Source organism: Benincasa hispida, chromosome 3, assembly GCF_027475165.1.
Source record: "Benincasa hispida cultivar pf3 chromosome 3, pf3_genome.v1.1, whole genome shotgun sequence".
In the NCBI taxonomy this organism is placed as follows: Eukaryota; Viridiplantae; Streptophyta; class Magnoliopsida; order Cucurbitales; family Cucurbitaceae; genus Benincasa; species Benincasa hispida.
This window is the reverse complement of record NC_143480.1, coordinates 22,251,473-22,272,729: the sequence shown is the minus strand read 5'-3', so window position 1 is coordinate 22,272,729 and position 21,257 is coordinate 22,251,473. Positions and strand designations below refer to the sequence as shown.

The following is a 21,257-nucleotide window of genomic DNA, read 5'->3' as shown; positions in this document are numbered from 1 at the left end:
ATTGTAAATGTAATATTGTAGATATCCATAATTTTATGTTACAATAACCCATAACCTTCATAGGTTATCCAATCTCATAACCTCCCCTATTAATTTTTATCTCCATGCCCTACAAATAGGGTTGTAAGATGCCTTTGCAGAACACACCACAATTGAGTTCAATATTAGCTTTCTACTTCTCTTCTACTTTTCTCTTTTGTCTTACTCTTATTGTTATTTTGTTGTTCATATTCTTCTTATTTCATCACATTTGTTGATTTTTTTCAATTCTTTTTATTATTTATTAACATTTTCACTAAAATCTTGAAAATATATTCATATTTGTATTTCATGAAAGAAAATTGTTTTTATTATCATTATTTATTTAATATCGATAAACTTTAATTTCAAACTAAATTTAAAATTTATCAAAATACATTTACTAAAATTGAACCAAAGATGAAAATGGTATTTTAACCCAAAGCAAATGTACTTTTTTTTTTATTATTTTTTTTTAAAAAAAAAAAAATAATTTAACCAAATTATGATAAACCCTTCACAAGACTCCGTAATTGCTCTTTGCCACGCCTCGGCATCTTATCCATTTCTCTTCAGTATCCTACTCTCAATCTCCAACCCCTCCCAAAACCCTTCAACAAAGGGCAAAATATTCATCTTTCTAGCGAGGATTTCCCCATCCTTAAATCGGCAATGCCCAATTTCTCGTAACCGGAGTTCTCAGTGCTCGGCCCCCGAACTTCCGGGTAAACCCACCCCAACATTATCCCCAGTATTCACAACCAATGGAACTTTCTTCTTCTTTTGTTAAACTCTCATCCCCTTCTCCTAATTACTCTTTCTCGTCTTCTTTAACCCCATTTATTGTTAAAATTCACCCCAATCATCCCATTTTCCCGAACCCCTCGTCGGCGAATTTGCGTATTTTTGCAGTTGCAGTTGACCCACAACAAGAATTGCCCAAAAACAATCCTCAGAGACTGCTCAAAGAGCTTGCGGAGCGAAAACGAGCCACTTCTCCGAAGAAAAAGGTACCCCCAAAAAGGTTTATTCTTAGACCGCCATTGGATGATAAGAAATTAGCGGAAAGGTTTCTCAATAGCCCTCAATTAACTCTCAAATCATTCCCATTATTGAGTTCTTGTTTACCATCTTCGCGGCTTAACAATGCTGATAAAACTTGGATGGACGAGTACTTGCTGGAAGCCAAGCAAGCCCTTGGATACCCCCTTGAGCCCTCCGATAGTTATGGAGACGACAATCCTGCAAAACAATTTGATACTTTGTTGTACTTGGCCTTTCAGCATCCCTCATGCGAAAGAACTAAGGCCCGGCACATAAGATCGGGGCATTCGAGGCTATTGTTTTTGGGTCAATATGTAATCGAATTGGCTTTAGCAGAGTATTTTCTGCAGAGGTATCCTAGGGAATCGCCAGGTCCAATGAGGGAGAGGGTTTTTGCGTTAATTGGGAAGAGGAACCTTCCAAAGTGGATTAAAGCTGCCAGTTTACAGAATTTGATATTCCCATATGATGATATGGACAAGATGATTAGGAAGGACCGGGAACCACCTGTCAAGTAAGTTTGGTATTGTCTTTTCATTAGTTCTAATTCTTCTTTTTGCCATTGCAATATAATGTTGTGAATAAGATATTTGTAAGAAATATTTTTTGAGTTGAAGTGATCGAAAAGTTATGTCATTGATGTGTTAAGCTAAGCCCCATGTTAAGTTTGAGAAGAATCACAGAATGTGGTATCATCAGACTGAAAAGTACCAAATGCTTTAGGGAAGTTGATTGTGTAATGTGATGGTAATGTAATGTATGGTTGACTAGGAACTAGGATTTATGGGCCAGAAGAGACATTAAGAAGTTGGCATTGGATTAGGGTAAATGTTGAAGGCGTATTTGCTGCTCCTGATAATCTAAAGTTAGGTACCTTAGTTATGATGGTTATGGACACTGAACTTCATTATATAGATGGTCCCCATTTCATGAAGATGACGCTACAAATGACCGGCTAAGAGACAATGTTAAGGAAGTTGATCTACTGGAAATGTAGCATAAAGCCTTGATTTAGGTTCTATGAGATATTTATAGGTCATGCCACGTTGTGAATTCTTTGTGAACCTAGCACCACACGTTCTTTCTTCAAGTCTAGTACCTGCAGCAATGGACAACTCCATGAATCTGGCTTCCTTCCAAATTCGTCCATCCTTCACAGACTTTCTTCCAGGCCACTATGATTGCTTTTTACCAACATGACTTTCCGTTTGCCCCTTTTTGGCAAATGTAGCTTTTTTATACTACTTGTCACAAGTCAAATATGCGGTAAAGAATTGGCCCTGCGAGATTTATATACTATAGTGGGACTTGGGAGATTGGGTTTTCTGTACCCATTCTACTTATGTACTTCATTTGCACGAGACCCATCTTAGTTTGCATGATCCATCAAATTTGCATTTTAGTATGATGGAAGATGTACTATAGGTTACATAGTGAAACATGTGTTGTTTCGAAATTCATTTTACTTCTGATTAGCTTATGGGGTACCTGATATAACAGACCTTTTTCCTTTCATTTTCTGTTATATGTTAATTCTTGTTACCAATGCTTGATAGCAGCAAGGGTTGGGAAGAAAATACTAGAGATAAATTGATGTGGTTTTACATCCAAATCATGGTATTCCTTTCTGTTGCATTTCTGAGTGAATTATCTTGCACGTAATTGGTAGATTAATAGCTTACACTTGGGAGTAAAACTCCTGCTGGTTTTCTTTCTAAAATAGTTTGACTCAAAATATTATTTCAACAATGCAAGCCTAAAATTAATTTTCTTTGAGCAGATCTGTATTTTGGGCGTTGTTTGGGGCAATATATTTATGTTTTGGAATGCCAGAAGTGTACCGGGTCCTTTTTGAGGTGTTTGGAATGGATCCAGATGCAGAGGAATGCGAACCAAGGTTACGCAGGCAACTTGAAGATGTAGATTATGTCTCTGTTGAATTTGAGGACAAAAGGATCAGCTGGCAAGATATGGTTTCCTATAAGGTAAGTTTCATGCTTATTATTTTTAACAGCACAATAAACTATTATGCTATTGTCTATCCTTCTTTAAGAATGAAATCTAATCTTGTGATCGTGTTTTCCTTCTCTCATTTTTCAGCCTCCAGAAGATGCTCTGTTTGCGCACCCTAGGCTCTTCAGAGCTTGTGTCCCACCTGGCATGCATCGATTTCGGGGTAATATATGGGATTATGATAGCCGACCTCAAGTCATGCAAGCACTAGGATACCCTTTACCTGTTACTGATAAAATTCCTGACATCACGGAAGCAAGAAATATTGAACTCGGACTTGGACTGCAGGTAACCTTTCTTTTCTCTCATTCATATCCACGTGATGATCATAGTATTATTACATTCTCATTGTCGGTTTTTATTGTCTTGTATGTGTGTTTATGTTTACCAAGGCGATGGTTGATTATGATCTTTGTTACATCTTTTGTGTGAAGGAGAGTAATTAAAGCCCCGATTAGTAACCATTTGTATTTTGGTTTCTAGTTTTTGAAAATTAAGTCTATTTTCTCTAAATTTCTTATAATGATTTGCATCTTTCTTAAGTACAAGGGTTGAATTCTTAGCCAAATTTTAAAAGAAAAACAAATTTTTAAAAACTACTTTTTTTAGTTTCCAAAATTCAGTTTGGTTTTTGAAAACAATGGTAAAAAGTGGATAATAAAAAATAAATTTAGAGGTGGAATGAATGTTTATAGGCTAATTTTCAAAAACTAAAAACCAAAAATCAAATAGTTATCAAACGGGGCCTAAAGAATGCATGTAGTCTAGAATTTCTGCTTGATGTTCGATATAGATCAATATAATGGTTTTAACTTTAAAATACCTTTTTAGGCTATATGTAAATTCTGTGGAATAGCATGATCAAGCTAATCTAAGGCAATTTCTTAATCACATGCAGCTTTGTTTTTTGCACCCGTCAAAACACAAGTTTGAGCACCCTCGTTTCTGCTATGAACGATTAGAATACCTCGGCCAAAAGATCCAGGTAAGACCCTTCTTACATGTATTAGGGACACACTCCTTTCTCTCTATCAAAATCCTGTCCTTTATGTTTGCTTCAAGAAACTTATAATCGTCGGTCTGATTGCGTTTGTTCAAGGATATCGTGATGGCTGAGAGACTGTTGATGAAGCATTTAGATGCCCCTGGGAAGTGGTTGCAGGAAAAGCACCGGCGATTGCTCATGAACAAGTTTTGCGGTCGGTATTTGAGGGAAAAATATCTTCATAAACTTATCATCTATTCCGAGAAAGTTCAAGATGCATATGAGAACAACCGGAGGCTTCGAAACCCGGCCACCACAGCTGTTCAGCAAGCCCTTCATGGACTTTCTTATGTAGTTTATGGAAAGCCTGATGTGAGACGTCTCATGTTTGAGGTTTTTGATTTTGAGCAAATCCAACCTAAAGCTGTATGAGGTTCTAGAAGGTAGATATCATTGTCCAATCAAAGGCAAAAGAAGGGAGAAAAGGGGAACTAATTATTTCTTCATGCCCTTCGGGCTTGATTCTCTCCTTTCTCTATTAGGAGGAGCTTCTTGTTACACATAATTGAAGTAGATGTGGTACAAAACTTGGCCAATAAAGAAGCTGATGTGAAATATATATTTATGGTAATTCTTTTTTTAAATACTTTTTTTCTTGCAATATTCTTTCAAATCTAATTGATGTCTCTCCCGATAGTTTGTATTTTTCTGAAGTCGTCCATGAATTATGATGCCAAAGAACATCATGAAAAGACAGCGAAACCAAAGATGTTGTATTATTGTCGGTGACCAATTAACTCTTAAACTACCAATAAACACTAGTTTTAAGATTTACTATCTTTGAAAAGTAAAGAAACTAAATTTAGGATCGTAAAAGTACATAGGTATAGGTGATAAAATAAATGATATTTAGCTTTATTTTTTTGTTACTTGTAAGTTGTAACATGAGAAATTCTCTAAAATATTAAAAATTATGGGGAGCTCTTTTTTTTTTCAACTCAAAATAAACTTTTAAGTCTTTCTATTTCCCTGGATTGGAATAAAATATCATATTAAAATCCAATATGTTCCATTAATTTGAAATGTATTGCATGGCAATTTTTTTTTCCAGAAAACAATATTTTTAACTATTATACTTACATTATATATAGCCTATGAAAATTTAAAAGAACAAACCAACAAAAATTTTAAGTTAAATCACAATTTTAGTTAATTATATCAAATGGTCTCTAAATTTTAAAAAATGTTCAATTTTGAGTTGTTGAGTTAAATTTTTTAATATCACGTTTGATAATTTGGTAATATTTGAAAAAAAAATGAATAAGCAAAAAGTTAATTAGACATAAAAATGTAAAAACCCCATGATCTGTTATATTAGTTATGAAATTGAAAATTTTGTGATTTGTGATTTTCATTTAATATTTTTCCCCCGACAAGTTTCCTTTGCCTTCTCTTTTCTTCCACATTGCAAAATCAAGGGGAAATAAAATGGGGATAGTGACACAGTGACACACGCAATGGAAGCCAAAGTTTCTGCGTCAAAACTGCAATAATAATTCTCAATTCTATCACGACGTCTCCATTAGCCACTTGAGCCGTCGCGCTCTTTCTTTTCTGTGTGTTCGGACTTCGCGTTTTTTGCGGAGCTCAAGCCTTCTCTCATGGTCTGCTCCTCCGCCACATGAACCATGCTCCCCTCCCGCCCCTCCGCCGTTTCTTAGTCTCTGCCGTCTTTTTCATCCTCCTTCCGGTCGCCCACTCTCCGACCTTACGCTCCCCTCCCCTTCCACCTCCTTCCGACGGCAGCTTCCTCAACTCTGCTGCTGGTGTTGTTCACGAGGATAAGATCACACCGATCGGATTGTTGAGCTCTAACTACCCACCCATGTCTAAAGCCCGTGTTTATGCAGATGTCAATGTTCTGCGCCCCAAGGACTATTGGGATTACGAATCTCTTGCTGTTCAATGGGGGTAAGTTTCAAACCCTAAGTTTTCGGTGGTGGCAACTTGATTGATGGTCTCTTCTCTTGGTTGTTGCGATAATATCCCATTTTTTAGTATATAAATCATCACTGCATGATCTATGACATAATTGCTAGTAAATTGGTTTCATACAATTATTAGGACAGTTGAATGTGCGTAGTTTACTTTCTTTCTCTCTATCATTTTCTATTCTACTAGTATAGTCGGGATCGTTGAGGTTGAGACTGTACTTGGTAAAACTGGATCTGAATTTGGAGAACTTTGTTTGTTTATTTATACACTTCTTTCCCAATCAAACGGAAATTTTTTGTTGTATTAGTATTTTCAACTTTTGGTTCAATACGTGAGCTCCTTTTTCTGACTTGTTTACTGGATTTCTTCTCTCCCTTTCCCCAGTGATCAAGACGATTATGAGGTTGTCCGGAAAGTGGGAAGAGGAAAATATAGTGAGGTATTTGAGGGAATAAATATTAATAACAACGAGCGGTGCATAATCAAGATCCTTAAGCCTGTTAAGAAGAAGAAGGTACGTTTCTTTCAGTTGTCTCTATCAATGGTTTATGTGAAAGACAATGTCACTCTGTCGGTCTGATAATTAAAAGTGTTCAACAATGCCGTGGAAAATTACTTTATTTCGATGCTAGTAGTTTGTATTTGAGACCTATATGTTCAATGAGATCATGTCAGCTACAGATTTGAAGATTAAGTTGATCTTCCGCAGATAAAGAGAGAGATAAAAATACTTCAGAACCTCTGTGGGGGTCCAAACATTGTCAAGCTTTTTGACATTGTCAGAGATCAACATTCAAAAACACCAAGCTTGATTTTTGAGTATGTGAACAGCACGGATTTCAAAGTACTTTATCCAACACTGACTGATTATGATATACGCTACTACATATATGAGCTTTTGAAGGTAAGCATACAGCATGCTTCATGGAAATGTATGTTTGTATGTCAGTTCTCCTTTTCTTCCTTCAACCTCTAGTGGTGCAATCATTAGAAATTATAACTTGTGTATGTTTTAGACGTTTGAATAATCTTTTTGGGGTCAGGAACTAGCTGGGCATGGGTACAGGTTATTATTATTTAAAAGAAATTGAATAAATTCTATGAAGGTTATTGCTCTTTGACGAGGGTTATGGTTCAATTAAGCTCATTGGTTGTTTATCTTTAACTTACTACCGTTGGTGGTATTAGTCCAAATCATTACTTTGTTATAGCCCTTCCTTTGTTTCATAAGAGCAGTGTGGGGGTCTGAAATATTAGGTCTTCACCTCTTTGTATAGCTCTTCTCAGTATATGATGCAGCCATGTCTTGAATACAGGCATTGGATTATTGCCATTCTCAAGGGATAATGCACAGGGATGTCAAACCTCACAATGTTATGATTGACCATGAGTTGCGAAAACTTCGCTTGATTGACTGGGGCCTTGCTGAATTTTATCATCCTGGCAAGGAATATAATGTTCGTGTAGCATCAAGGTAACATCCATTGAAGTTAGATTTTGAATTTTGTCATTGGCAGTTAATCATTGTTGGACTCGGTGTTAAAAGAAAATATTAGAAATGGTACAGAACCAAGGAATCATTTATTTTATTAACTGATATCATCTTTGACAGAACGAGCAATTTTTCATTCATAAATTTAGTTCATTTTAATCCAATCTAATTTAAAATACCCATGGATCAACGTAAACCAACTTAGAACTTTATAACCCAAATACTTTGTACTTTGTCTGATTAGGTTTCTGAGTCATTAAGTTGTTTTTGACCCCTAATTATAAGGTTGTTTAAGACTTTAATGGAATATTTTGGTTGTTCTGGCTCAGGAGCTTAATCATTTATGTTAATGCCTAAAAACACTATTGATGTTTTTCCATCATAGATTTAGTTGAATGCTTGAAAAACACCCGTTTCCATCATAGGTTTATTTTAATGCTTCCCTTTGGCCATTGGTGACTGAAGTTTTTTGCAACTATCCTCTAGGTCTTGGTCCTTTTAGCTTGAAAAACACCCGTTTCCATCATAGGTTTATTTTAATGCTTCCCTTTGGCCATTGGTGACTGAAGTTTTTTGCAACTATCCTCTAGGTCTTGGTCCTTTTAGTTTGGACCTCCCTTTTTGTATATCTTGTTTGGTTGGGGGCATTCCATTCTGTCGGGCTTTTCTATTTATTTATTTATATGACCCTATGCATCTTTTCACTTTTTCTAACGAAAGCATGCTTTCTTATTTTAAAAATAAATAAATAAATAAATGAAAAGCTATGTTGCCATTTTATTTGAGGTTTATGAAGAATGTCTTTCAGTTTCTCTGCATCCATTTAGGTATAAGTTATTTTGTCAGTTAATGAAATTTATATCTATTTTCTCAGATACTTTAAAGGTCCTGAATTGTTGGTTGATTTGCAAGATTATGATTATTCTTTGGACATGTGGAGCCTCGGTTGCATGTTTGCTGGAATGGTGAGAATTTTTTTTCTAAAGATGTTGAACTTTGAAAACCATGAATTTATGAAGCCCATGATTTGTGCTTGAGCAAGTGTTTCCATGTTTGTTCTCTTGTAGATTTTTCGCAAGGAACCTTTCTTTTATGGCCACGACAATCATGACCAGCTTGTAAAAATTGCCAAGGTGAAGTACTTAAAGTTGGTGAAAATGACAATTATTTTTTCAGTCTTTTGGTCTTTGATAATAAATAGGATCTGAATAAAGAATATAACTAATGGTTTCGGATGCAATTTCAGGTTCTTGGGACAGATGAGTTGAATGCATATTTGAACAAGTATCATCTAGAGCTTGATCCTCAACTTGATGCACTTGTTGGGAGGTGTGCTTAAAATTTGATACGATCTTGTGGAGAAGGAATCATTTGTGTGAATTTAAAAAAAAAAAAAAAAAACACTTCTAATTTAGCACAGAGAAGCCTTTTGTTCCAAGATATGATCAATTTTCTTGTAGAATAAGTTGTATTTGAATGATGGATTAAACTAATGGGCATTTAGAAGTTGAAGGGACAAGTTGTAATCCAGATGCCTAGCTAAGATTTTAATATTCTTTGAGTTTTTAGAGTCGAATAAGTTCAGTTAAGATCAATCAAGCCGTGTGTATATTTATTGGCTTGGTCTCCCATGCTTGTTTTAAAAAATAATAGTGGAGATATATATTACTAAATCTTTGTACATTTGCATCTGCAGGCACAGCAGGAAACCGTGGTCTAAATTTATCAATGCAGACAACCAACATCTTGTTTCTCCCGAGGTAATCTATCTTTTGGTTATTTGAAAGTATGGCATATGCGTCACCAGTTTATCATTATATGCTCTTTTTTTTTCCAAAAAAAGAAAACTGACATTCTAATTTACGTTAATACCTTGTAAAGAAAAATCATCAAGTATTTGGAGATAGAACACTAAAGAGAGGCTTCGAAATGTGCTGACTCGAACCAATTTAGCCAAAAGCAATGTCCGTCTTCAAAAACCTTTGGTTTCTTTTCAACCATAGTGCTTAAATTAAAGCTTTTACGTCATGTTATCTCCCTGACATATAATCTTTTTCTTTTTCCATATTAAATGAATGAGTATTTCCAATAAAAGAGAATGATAAATCTTTGAGTTGAAAAGAATGGAACATTCTTAAATATTTCAAAGGACAAAGAAATGTCCTTTCAAATGTTCAATATTTTTCTAACATAGAGTTGTCACTTCCTTAATATAGGCTATTGATTTTCTCGATAAGCTTCTTCGATATGATCACCAGGACAGGCTTACGGCAAGAGAAGCCATGGTATGTGAACTCTTATTTGAACTTTTCCCCGTCAAATTTGCTAATGAAGAGCTTGTTGATTATAATTTCCTGCTATCTATAGCTTGCTTGAAAATCTTTGATGCATTGGATTTAGGGAGTAAAGGTTATTTGGACGAAAATGGTAAACTATTTTAGTTTGAAAATGAAATAGTTTACACTTCAAACACATATTATTATAATCCAAACTAAATAATCTACACTCCAAATGCAAACTACTATAATCCAACTATAATAACCTACTCCTTGTCCGATTGCCCCTTAGGAACTATTTGAATTAAAGTTTTGTATATGTCTAGAAAGGATAACTAAGAATAGGATATTTGGGAATAAGATGTCTGAGAATCAAGAATGATTTGTTTGGTTATGTATAGAAATGAAAATAAGATGTCTGGGAATGTATTATACTTTTTTTTATGCAATCTATAAAATAATAAAAATTGATTTCAATAATTAATTTTTGTTTGTTAATTTATGTTATTACATTAAGTTATTAAATCAATTTTAAGTCATTAAAATTTAACTAAATTTATCCCTCACTCTCTAGTTTAATATATTTATAATCAATTAAATTTCTTATTGCACATTTATATTATCAATTTTTATTAAAAAAATATTGGTAGTTAATTTAAATACTTTCTTTTTGTAGTTTTATTTATTGATTCTAAGTCATCAAACATTGTTTTTAATTTCTAAAAAAATTACGACAATTATAGATTAATCTAGAAGTATAAATGTACAAGATTGTTTAATTGAAAAAAATTAACTTATTTTATTATTAGTTAATTAATTAATATTTTTTTAAAGATTAATTAATAATTTTAATAAATGATTTATGATGTTAATATATATTATCAATAAAAAGGAATTTAAGCAAACATAATTATGGTTATTCATATTTTTTTAAAAAAAAAATATGGTTTTTCATATTAGTTCATAAATTATTATATTATATTATTAATAAAATTAATTATATATGTCAATTATAAACTTAATCTAAACATATTTATAAAAATTAAATAAATTAACCAATATCAATAAAGATGAAAAACAAATAAAATGAAAAGATAAAAAAGTAAGAGAGAGAAAAATCGTTGGAAATGGAGAAAACTCATATATTTGAGTGGTTATGAAAAACTTCTATGGATGGGAATAAGAAATTCATTGTCATTCTCGATGTTAAAAACTTGTACCAAACATGGTGATAGAATATCATTTCTCATTCCTGACTCTTTTATTCCCATGAACCAAACGGGCCATTAGAGATTAAATACTTCTTGTTCCTTTTTAATCCCATTCCTTTTCTTATTAGTAAAATAAATAAATTTATTTGGAAGGATATATAGAGAGAGAGATGGATCATTTTCTAGTTTTAAGCAAGGTACATACGATTTGCACTCCCGGTGTTTCTTGTATTGTTTATAGGAATTGCATTTTTCTTTGAATACAGCTGTAACTCAGCGGATTCGAGGATTCTAATATTGTGTTGTTTCATTCCAAACTAGAGTAAAATGTAATTTGCTGATCTGTTTTCCGAGATTTCCCTATCTTTAATTCAAATTTTTATTTTTTATTTTTTATTTTTTTAAAAAAATAATCTTCATTACATAAATAATTCACCAGGCATTTAGACTCAAGGCTCGACATTTACCGTAGCATATTCAGTGATGTTAATAGTTTGTCCGTATATGTTGCAGGCACATCCATATTTCTCCCAAGTGAGGGCTGCTGAAAATAGCAGGATGCGAACACAGTAGTATTTACATGCTGAAAAGCTAAAGTGTGATATCGGTTGGCTTTGGGATGTTTTAAGTGTTAGCGTTACTACAGAAATATGAGCTGCCTGTATTATAGTTTAAGAAACTGAAGCTAAAAAGGACTTCGATATTATTTTTGAAGTCACTTTTCTTGTTTTGATAATGGATGATAGCTCTCTACCAGCGTATTCTTGTTCTGGAGAAACAATACGTTACGTGCATATTCTAAATCATGTATGCTGCTGCTTTCAATACTTAAACTACTGCCAAATTCTTCATAATTTGTCATTTCAAGACCATTATATTGGCCAAATTGCAAGTTTAAACTTCCAGGAGTTCTAATAACTTTGAAATGTGTTTAGTGAAGTGTGTAATTGATCTCACCTTTCGATTATATGTCTAGTAGGGATTTTTCATCGTTCTTATTTGACAGATTCATGAATTTTAAGAGATATTAAATGAAAGCAAATTTTGTTTACCGCAATGAATAGAGTATATACTACCATATTCACCATGTGAAAAATAATCTCAGTAAGTTCGTAAAATGCAATCTTTGCAAATAAGATACTAGAACTAACATGTAAATTCGCCAAAAGAATGTGGAGCAAACCACCGAACAATTAGTTATAATACCACTAATATATTAATCCAAAGCTAATTTTGTGATACACGAGAAGCCAGACCATAAATAAACACACCAACTAGCGTGCAAACACAGTTCATGTCCAGAAATCATGCATCCTTCTACAGAGTTGAAAAGGCGAAGATTCAGAGCTAAACAATAAAGCAAGGAGGTTGGCTACCAGAGCGTGCCTTGACACTGTTTCTTGTTTGTTCTTTCATTTTTTAAGATGTGGGAAACAAGTATAGACATCAGATTTTGGGTGCTTTGCCTCAGCATGTTCCCTGCATTTGACCTCTGTTGTGGTGCAGATAAAGGTTTGCATGCATACCTTGCACTGCATTCAGTTTCATAGAAAATGCTTAAAACATATCAATGGAATCTAATGTAAGCAAAACTTGAAACTCAAACAACCTGTTTCATTAGGAAATTCACCAATTGACAAGCATGTAAACAAGACACCCAAATGCATCCTAGAATAGATGTGGAATCAAGCATGACAAAAGACGCAGAACAAAACGTTATTTCTAAAATCAGGACATATGAATTACGGTGGCACCACAAGTTATTTCACTATCGCAGCCCGAGCATTTGAAGCAAGACCCCAAATACATACGACATCAAGACTTTAAACTTGATAAAGTTCTAGATGCTCCCAAAACCATCACACTAACTGCAGACTATGGCCATCAGCAAGGCCTTCCTAACTTAGATAAGGATACAGATATGAACTCCATAGCCCGTAAAACTAATGGTAAGTTCCTGAAGAGAACTGAAAGATTTACTTAGAAATTGGACACCAGAATTCTATTCGTATGTAAGGTGCCCATATTATCTAATTCAAAAAACTTATCTATTGAATGTGAAATTCAATATATTGAATTGTGGCTAAAAAAGACAAAAAGAAAGAACCAATTCTAAAACATCAAAATGTACCGCATAAACTAGAATCTAAAGCACAAGCGGTAGAAAGGAGAAACAATTCTCATAAACACAACAAAGATGGACATGGACAAATAAATTGAAACCAATATAGTAACTAATTCAGCTATCTTCATATAAATTAGCATCAAACATCGTCAAGACAACATACCTGAATAGACATTGCTTTCTTGTTTGCTTCGAGCTGACTTCCTGATAATAGAACAAAAAAAAATCTTCAAAATCTGAATCGACTCAGCAGCTACGCCCCCTCCCCCACGAATCCCAAAACAATATTAAACATTCTTATTGTTGGGGGGATAAACAATTAGAACAATTTCACCCTAACATGGCCGTCAATTTGATTAGCTAGAAATCCACTCAGAGATCAAAGAAAAGTAATCCAACAAAAAAAATAAAGAACTGTCGACAAATAAAGGCGAAGAATTAGAGAGAGAAAACTCGCCCTTAGAAGCTTTCAGCTTCTCCATGTTCTTCTCGCGAGCCATCTTCGATTTCTGCCCGTTCCCCCCTCCCATTATTACGAGGAACCCTGAGAGAACCTCAATAATCTGAAACCCTAATTCGAATAAGAGATCGCCTTCGCTTGGAAGGGGTCGGAGCTCGGAAGCAAAGCGCAAATAAAATAATACAATGCGGTTTGTTCATCTTACAACTAGAGCTGTCATGTACACTTTGATATAATCACCGGCATAAAGGTCACAAACCAATGAGTTTATACTACGGGATTTCCTTTTTCTTTTTTACAGAGGTTATAAACCGGACTTTGATTTGAACCGTGGAGAGGAGAATAAAGCTTTTTTTATCACAAGTTCTCTTTTTTTTTCTCTCTTTTTATTTATTTATTTATTGATTCTTTTTTCCATTATAGGTTCATACGTAGAAGATTAGCTCACCACCTTTATTAAGTATAAATAAATAATAGATGATTGAATTTGTATCTATTTGATTCCTAAATTTAGAAAAGTATTTTATATGTATTAACTCTCAATTTTATGTCTGGTTTAATTTTAACTTCATATTTGATTAGTCTTTTTAAAACTCTCAGACTTACCAAAAACTAAATTAAAAGTTTGGGTCTTAAACATCCAACTTAATTTTATGTATAATATTTCAATTCATTTTTTAGATTTTAAATATTTTGAATCTATTAGACACAATTGAAGTTTTGAAAAACTTATTAGTTACTTTTTAAAGTTTAATAGTTTATTTAAATACAAACTTATTTTAGTACATGTTAAATACAAATTTGAAAGTTTAGAGATTTTTATTAAAAAAATATATAATTTTGAAAGTTTAGAGATCAACTAAATATATAAGTTGACCAACATATAATTGATTTTATGAAATTAGTTGAGAAATGCGTGCACATGCAAATGAAATCTCGTAGTCTTTATTAAAAAAACTAAAATATAATGAATAGCATGTAATAAATAAATCATTATTTTTTTTAATTACCATAAACTTTTAAGTGTTAGAAAATGGAACCATTTTTATTTTTCACATTTTCATATTATTGCTTTTTTTCAAAACAAATCGTTTTATATGGTACCATACTAACCATTTTTTTTTTTTAATTAGCAATTATTTGAATAGTTGCCATTATTTGAAGAGAATGACTCAAAAGAGAATTTTATGAAAAAGTAATAATTAAATAGTATGATAAATATTCTTCTATGTAATCCTGTAAAATCTTATAGTTTTAATTTCCAACAGCTAAAAGATGTTTAACTTTTATTTGAAGTTTGTTTCATTCTCCATAAAATTTATGAAAAAAAATTAATACATTATAATTTGAAAGATTAAGATTATTATAATTAAATTAAAAAAAGACCAATGCAATAAAAATAAAGTTTTAATTTGAAAACTCATCATTTCTTTGGAATATCCAATAATCTCAACTTTTTTTCAAATGTTTTGAATTCTTTATTCAAATTTTAGTAAAAATTAAAGATTCTTAATTACATGTGTTTATAATTTAAGTCTTCAGAATTTTTTAATATATAAATCTTACTTTATTTACTTTTAAACTTGTCTCTTAAAAAGATCTTGTGCTTCTTTTCTAAATTTTAATTATATGAAATTTCTTTTATCTAAGAACATGATCAAACACTTTCATTTTTTTTCTTTTATATAAGCATTTCTAATCAACGTGAAAGGAAGCATTTGTTAGATGTATAACCACAACCCTCAAAATATTCACATCTCATTGACATCATTTGAATTAATTGATGCTCATCAAATAGATCCACTTGAAGAGCTGCCTTCCACTAGCACCATTTACACCTAATCGACATAAAACTTTAATTTTGAAATATATAAATATATTTTGTGAACTGAAATTTAGAAAAGTCACATCTATTGTCCTTTGGATAGACACCTACACTTGAGGAAACTTATTTTGTCGGCAAATGGTAACATAGAAATTTACTAAAAATAAAAGGACAAATATACAAAATTAAAATTTTCCCTTATAGGCCTTTTTACATATTGGAATATATTAAAAAAAATAACGAAACATGAATCTTAACAAATCGATGCAGATACCTTATAGTTATGCCTAGGAAATGTCAGAAAATCATATCCAATTATATTGATTCGTTGTCTTTCTACCAAAAAAAAAAAAAAAAAAAAAATCAAATGAAAACTATTCCCAAAAAAATCAAATGAAAACTGCTAAACTAAAAATACAAAAATATGCATAAAACAAAAACAACAATAATCAGTTCATTGTTCAACATTTTCTAAAACATTAACAATGTCGTAGATCCGTTGCCATCTCAACACCTATAAAACATAAGTTACAAAAATTCGTTAAACAAAGAAAAAATTCCACTACCATTAACATTTTCACCAAAACGTATTGAATAAAATAGATCAAAAAATTAACTTGAAATTATCGTTTTTAAATTCGACTTTAATTTTTCATTTTGGAATTTTCATTCCGTCCTATCAATGCTGACATAAATTTTAGAGTTTTGTGCACTTTGGTCTCATTTCAATCTCTAATAATTTAGAAATTGATACTTATGAACAACTAACAAAAATAAAATTTTGAAAATACTTAAATAATAATACTAATAATAAAAAAAAGGTTAGGGTGGTTGTCAGAAGAGATGAAATCTCTCTGCAAAAGGATGCTTTGATGAAAGAATTTGATTCATAAAAGGTTTTAACCGAAGAAAATAATTGGGATAAAATAGGAAATGTAACTAATTGTTAGGACAAAAAGGAAAAAGAAAAATTCTCCCCTTATTGTCCCCTTTAATATAGTGTGATATCCACTCTGTTAGTCTAGATGAGTAAAATAAGTAAGGTTCTAAATATCAAAATCCCGATTTTATGTACATATCGATATCGATGGAAATGTTTGGAAACTTTATGAAAATTTATATAATTACTTAATGAAACTTTGATTGAGACTGAATTAAATACAACCATTTTAAATTATCATTTCAAATAAGACAATATTTAGATGTATGTTGTAAAATATTTGTTTAAATGTTGATACGAGAACACAAATTTAAAAAAGAAATAGAAAAATAATTATAAAATAGTATCAAATACTGAAAATTATTTAAAAGTTAAAGAATGTGAAATATTTGGATATAAAATAATTATAAATGATTTATCATAAAATAGTGTGGATACAAAAATGAAAAATCATAATATTAAACTTAACATAATATAAAATAATAAGAATATAAAATTATAACATTGAATATAAGAAAGATATAAAACCATGACATTAAACATAACACAATATAATGGAAAAGAAAAAAAAATTCTCGAAGTAGATAGAGTTTGGGAGAAAATGAGAGGATCAGATAACTCACATAAATTCAAGTTTAAGATAGAATTTTTGAAAATTTTCGACCAAAATTTTTCTCCTACTGATTTTCGAGATTTCAATTGAAAATTTAAACTATGGTAATAAGACATCGAGATTAATAGCTCAAGAGTAAATATGGTGAAAATCAAAATATTTATACTATTAACAAGAGTAACAAGAGTGGTCTGAGGTAAATTATACGATACCTCACACTTTAAATAGGTAAATTATACAAAATATTTATAACTTTGAGGTAGGTTCAACTATGTATCTGTTTTTACTCTTTCAAATATTTGTTCAAAGTTCTTAGGCTTAGAAATGATTCCAACAAAAATATATATCTTTTTTTTTTTATTTTTTTAATAAAAAGATGAAATTGATATAGCGGTATAAAACTTTAGAAGGTGTATCATCTAATATTATTTATAATTATATAGAAAATCAAATATATCGTTCATGTTAAGTCACTACTACAAAAATTAGATTACTTGATGTTTTTCTAAGGTTAAGTAAAAGGTATACCTGACGCTTATAAAAGCATCGAATATTCGGCTGTCAAGTATAGTATGATAACTTGACTCCGAAAAAACGTCAAGACAAATATTTCTTGATACAATTTTCGTGTCAAGAAATATAATACACTTGACATTGGTGGTATGTCTTGATTACATATCATATATAATAACTCTTGATGTTTGTTATTTGTTAAGTATATGTCTTTTTTTTTTTTTCAAATTAAATGTCTTAATTAATATTCTCATTTTCTGCCTTGTATTCTAACAATACAATTACATCAACTAAATAAAAATTATACATTTAAGATCTATCAACTCAATATATTCACTAAAAATTTCATATGTTCAACTATGACCTTTCATATGAACACTCCTCACAAATTACAACAATATTTCTCTTTCACAAATTACATACACGAAATAAAATCTCAACTATTGCTTTTGTATATAAAACTCAACTTTCAACAAACACAAAAGTGAGCAATTGTTTAAAAGTAATTGCTCAACAAAGCACATTATTTAATCTATACTTTGAGTTTTGAAGTCTAAAGATCGAGACCTAAGGGTCAGGCAAGCTATATTTAAGCAAGTCAACCGAAAAAATAGAATAAAGAGCGATAACATCAAATTTAAAAATATAAAAATAAGTGTTAAGATATAACAATGACAAAAAGTCACGCACAAGGAAAAATGTACATGATTTGCTTACTTTATGCAATGGAAAAATATCATACTCGAGACTTAAAAAATATCTACAACCTAAAGTTAAGGATTTATTGGGATTTCATTCATTCTCTTTTGACCATATCCAGTCTCAAGAGGAACAATTACCTTTCACTACAAAACAAAGGAAGATGGGAGAGATTTGAGAAAATATAATAAAGAGGAAGAAGATTATCAACAAATCAAGCATATGCTAAAATTTAAAATAGAAGAATGCAGATACCTTTCGCCCAACTTTCACAACTTATCTCATCTACAAGCAATAAAAAATAGAGAATATTGGAAGCTCAATCTTATCTACAAAATGTCGTTCAAACCTACAACAAAGTAATCCAATCTTATCTACAAAATTTCATTCAAAACTACATAATATTGGAAGCCCAAGTCTTCAAATTTTCATTCACCAAAATAATCGATTAACTTCAAATAGATTACCCAAAGTGTGGCTTGATTTGAATGTCGCTTCAAAACTACAACAAAGCAATCCAACCTACGAAAAGTTCAATAATAATAGTTACAATATCCAAATTTCAGCAACTATGTAACCAAAAGAGTTTCAAGGCTTTAATACCTATCAAAACGTTCAAACATCATTAACTTTTTAGAAAGTGGCTCCAGTCCCTTGAAATCTTTGAATTGAACATCAAAAATTGAAAATAACTCAATTATTAAACCAATACTTCAACGGGTAACAATGAACTATTAACACTAAGCTCCAAACTTACCAAAACCTTGCCAATATCGGTCTCAAACCTATTAGACAGCAACTCAACTCCTTCCAACACTTCAAAATCAATCTCATCATCAAACATTCAAACAAGCAAATCATTATAGAAGATGCTACATTATAACCCAAATCACAAATTCATTTCAATACATCCAAAACACTTACTCGAAGTGTTTGCTCAAATCAATGCTTCATTCAAGCCTCGACTAACTTATCTGAAAAGAAAAATAAAAGAGGAACAAGAACACTTATAAAACTATAAGAAGCTCTTAGAGGCAGCGTGGCTGTACGACGAATTCGGTGGAGGACTGATAGTTGTTGGTGGAGAACTGACCGAATTCAACGCGAGGACTGACCAGATTTGGTGCGAGGCTAGGCTAGGTGACTGGTGCGAATTCGGTGGAGGAATAACCGGTGGGTCTTGTACGGTGGTTGACGGGTGGGCATCTGGCGTGGATCCGATGGCATCTGGCTCAAATCTGGTAGGTATTTAAGATTCGCCAAGAAAACCCATACAAGACACCAAAAACTTACCCAAAATGCCGATTCTGGAAAGCAATGATGCCGACGGCAGGTCTGAGATTGGGCGACGGTAAGACAAAACCATACAACGAGTGATCTGAAAGAGAAAGATCAGACGGAAATGGAGAGATCGGCAGCGATGGGTGCACATGGAAGCTCTAACGGTGCTCGCAGTCGGTCGTTCCTTGGAGGTGCGGCACAGAGGAGGGATGGGTTACGAGAAGGAGACGAAATCGGTACAGAGGAGGATCGTTTCGTTGAAGTGATGGTTGAAATCGGTGGCAATAGACGGTTAGAGGGAGAGAGAGTTATCAGGAGGGGGGAGGGGGTTGCAGCGTGAGAGAGAGAATAAAGGGATTTTCTAATTTGATAATTGTTTTTATTTATTTGAAATAATAAGTTAATTATTTTTTATATTTTATTTGATAATTTTGGTAGAAGGAAAACCAAATTTGAAAGGGAAATGAAAATGGGGAGAGAGGGAAATAAATAATAAAGATTAAAAAAATATTGCTTTTTATATTTTACTTGACATGAAAAATATGTCAAGTAAGAGTTTCTTATACTTACACGAAAAACGTATCAAGAAAGGCTTTATATTACTTGACACGAAAAACGTGTCAAGTAATGGTTCGCGTGAAAATATCCAAATATTTCGTCAATCTCTACTTTTCTAACCCTTTTACTTGACATTTTCTTTCTTAAAAGATCATTACTTGACGTTTTTTTCTACATAAATGTCAAGTAATTAAAAATTACAAATGTCAAATAATGTAGATTTTATAGTAGTGCTTGATCTGACTCATGAAAATTTTGTTACGATTGCCTGTGGTGTGATAAATATATTATTTTTAAAAAAATTATATAGAAGATCAAATCATTGTTATCACTTATTTTATCTTAAAAGATATCATTAAAATCATTAACATAATTTTCTTCAACCACCAAGTAATTTTATGTAAATGATATTGCAAATAATATCATGTCAATCTTTTAATACACATTAGTCATCATGTCAACTTCTATCTTGATATTTAAAAAAAAAAAAAAAAAAAAAAAAATCAAAAGTAATTTTTGGAACCACCGATAAAGGTAATTAAGAGCCCTGAAAGCCTTAAGGACATAAGTGAAATGAATTAATTTACTATAAAGCTCATGGTATTTTGAATTATTTAACCTTCTTTTTAAAAAAAAAAAAAAAAATCATTTAACTAATTGAAAAACATTCAGATATAATTTTAGATTTAAATATTTAGGCAAATAAACATGGACCACTCTACCTTCCATTTGGATCATTCGTTGGACCAAACCAAATGAAGAGTTCTTTTTTTTCCCGGAGGACAAGGCTTCTTCTTCTTATTATTATTATTATTCAACAACCATACATGAGGTGACAATTCAAACGTGCCAATTAAACTAGGTTCATATCAGTGGTAAAGTATTTTCAATGTAAAAACTATGAGATGAAAATTTGAATTTTCAAAATTATGCGAGTACATACCTAACGGTGCATTTAGTTAGTGATGGAAAAACAAAAATATGAAAATAAGATATTCAGCGAAAAACATAATTGCTTTTCATATTTTTTAAATACATATTTTATTGTATATTTTGAAATTGGATTCCAACTTAAATAACTGTTCACCAAAAACTATTATAATTATCAACTAAATATTACCTTAAATCTCAATTATATTGAATTATTTTATGAACCTGATTTATGTTATGAATTTTGCATACTCATCATCTTATAATTATAGTACGATT

At 31.7% G+C, this 21,257-nt stretch overlaps 3 protein-coding genes and 1 long non-coding RNA gene across 6 annotated transcripts; 2 read left to right on the top strand and 2 right to left on the bottom strand.

Moving 5' to 3' along the window:
- Positions 1 to 536: 536 nt before the first annotated feature.
- LOC120074424 (Ribonuclease III family protein) lies at positions 537 to 4,704 on the top strand. Its single transcript, XM_039027543.2, has 5 exons — positions 537 to 1,576; positions 2,843 to 3,047; positions 3,163 to 3,363; positions 3,974 to 4,060; positions 4,175 to 4,704. Exons 1-5 carry the CDS (start codon positions 783 to 785, stop codon positions 4,490 to 4,492), a joined length of 1,605 nt encoding a protein of 534 aa, XP_038883471.1. The 5' UTR covers positions 537 to 782; the 3' UTR covers positions 4,493 to 4,704.
- A 736-nt stretch (positions 4,705 to 5,440) lies between these two features.
- Positions 5,441 to 11,888, top strand: LOC120073324 (casein kinase II subunit alpha-2). Its single transcript, XM_039026096.2, has 10 exons — positions 5,441 to 6,031; positions 6,440 to 6,569; positions 6,765 to 6,959; positions 7,372 to 7,529; positions 8,422 to 8,512; positions 8,615 to 8,680; positions 8,794 to 8,876; positions 9,244 to 9,307; positions 9,764 to 9,832; positions 11,548 to 11,888. The coding sequence occupies exons 1-10, from the start codon at positions 5,742 to 5,744 to the stop codon at positions 11,605 to 11,607; spliced, it is 1,206 nt and encodes a 401-aa protein (XP_038882024.1). The 5' UTR covers positions 5,441 to 5,741; the 3' UTR covers positions 11,608 to 11,888.
- Positions 11,889 to 12,227: 339 nt separating this feature from the next.
- Positions 12,228 to 13,799, bottom strand: LOC120073325 (uncharacterized protein At2g23090). Its single transcript, XM_090312468.1, has 3 exons — positions 13,613 to 13,799; positions 13,323 to 13,359; positions 12,228 to 12,566 (listed from the first exon to the last, which is right to left on the bottom strand). The coding sequence occupies exons 1-3, from the start codon at positions 13,687 to 13,689 to the stop codon at positions 12,447 to 12,449; spliced, it is 234 nt and encodes a 77-aa protein (XP_090168594.1). The 5' UTR covers positions 13,690 to 13,799; the 3' UTR covers positions 12,228 to 12,446.
- Positions 13,800 to 18,126: 4,327 nt separating this feature from the next.
- Positions 18,127 to 19,868, bottom strand: LOC120073999 (uncharacterized). 3 transcript variants are annotated; one of them, XR_016528256.1, is made up of 5 exons: positions 19,134 to 19,868; positions 18,967 to 19,025; positions 18,813 to 18,870; positions 18,465 to 18,731; positions 18,127 to 18,355 (listed from the first exon to the last, which is right to left on the bottom strand). It is a non-coding gene; the product is annotated as an uncharacterized LOC120073999 (long non-coding RNA). The 3 variants fall into 3 exon arrangements; XR_005480859.2 differs by having other exon boundaries at positions 18,127 to 18,731; positions 18,967 to 19,038; positions 19,134 to 19,865; XR_005480861.2 differs by having other exon boundaries at positions 18,127 to 18,731; positions 19,134 to 19,864.
- Positions 19,869 to 21,257: the final 1,389 nt, after the last annotated feature.

What these genes read in the sequence shown, in the direction of transcription:
- LOC120073324 (XM_039026096.2), top strand. Translation starts at nt 5,742, where the DNA reads ATGAACCATGCTCCCCTCCCGCCCCTCCGCCGTTTCTTAGTCTCTGCC. An exon ending in AATGTTCGTGTAGCATCAAG is followed by an intron (nt 7,530 to 8,421) that starts GTAACATCCATT and finishes CTATTTTCTCAG; the next exon opens with ATACTTTAAAGGTCCTGAAT. An exon ending in GTTGCATGTTTGCTGGAATG is followed by an intron (nt 8,513 to 8,614) that starts GTGAGAATTTTT and finishes GTTCTCTTGTAG; the next exon opens with ATTTTTCGCAAGGAACCTTT.
- LOC120073325 (XM_090312468.1), bottom strand. Translation starts at nt 13,689, where the DNA reads ATGGGAGGGGGGAACGGGCAGAAATCGAAGATGGCTCGCGAGAAGAAC. An exon ending in CTGAAAGCTTCTAAGGGCGA is followed by an intron (nt 13,360 to 13,612) that starts GTTTTCTCTCTC and finishes ATTATCAGGAAG; the next exon opens with TCAGCTCGAAGCAAACAAGA. An exon ending in AGAAAGCAATGTCTATTCAG is followed by an intron (nt 12,567 to 13,322) that starts GTATGTTGTCTT and finishes AACTGAATGCAG; the next exon opens with TGCAAGGTATGCATGCAAAC.
- LOC120074424 (XM_039027543.2), top strand. Translation starts at nt 783, where the DNA reads ATGGAACTTTCTTCTTCTTTTGTTAAACTCTCATCCCCTTCTCCTAAT. An exon ending in AAGATATGGTTTCCTATAAG is followed by an intron (nt 3,048 to 3,162) that starts GTAAGTTTCATG and finishes CTCATTTTTCAG; the next exon opens with CCTCCAGAAGATGCTCTGTT. An exon ending in ACCTCGGCCAAAAGATCCAG is followed by an intron (nt 4,061 to 4,174) that starts GTAAGACCCTTC and finishes CGTTTGTTCAAG; the next exon opens with GATATCGTGATGGCTGAGAG.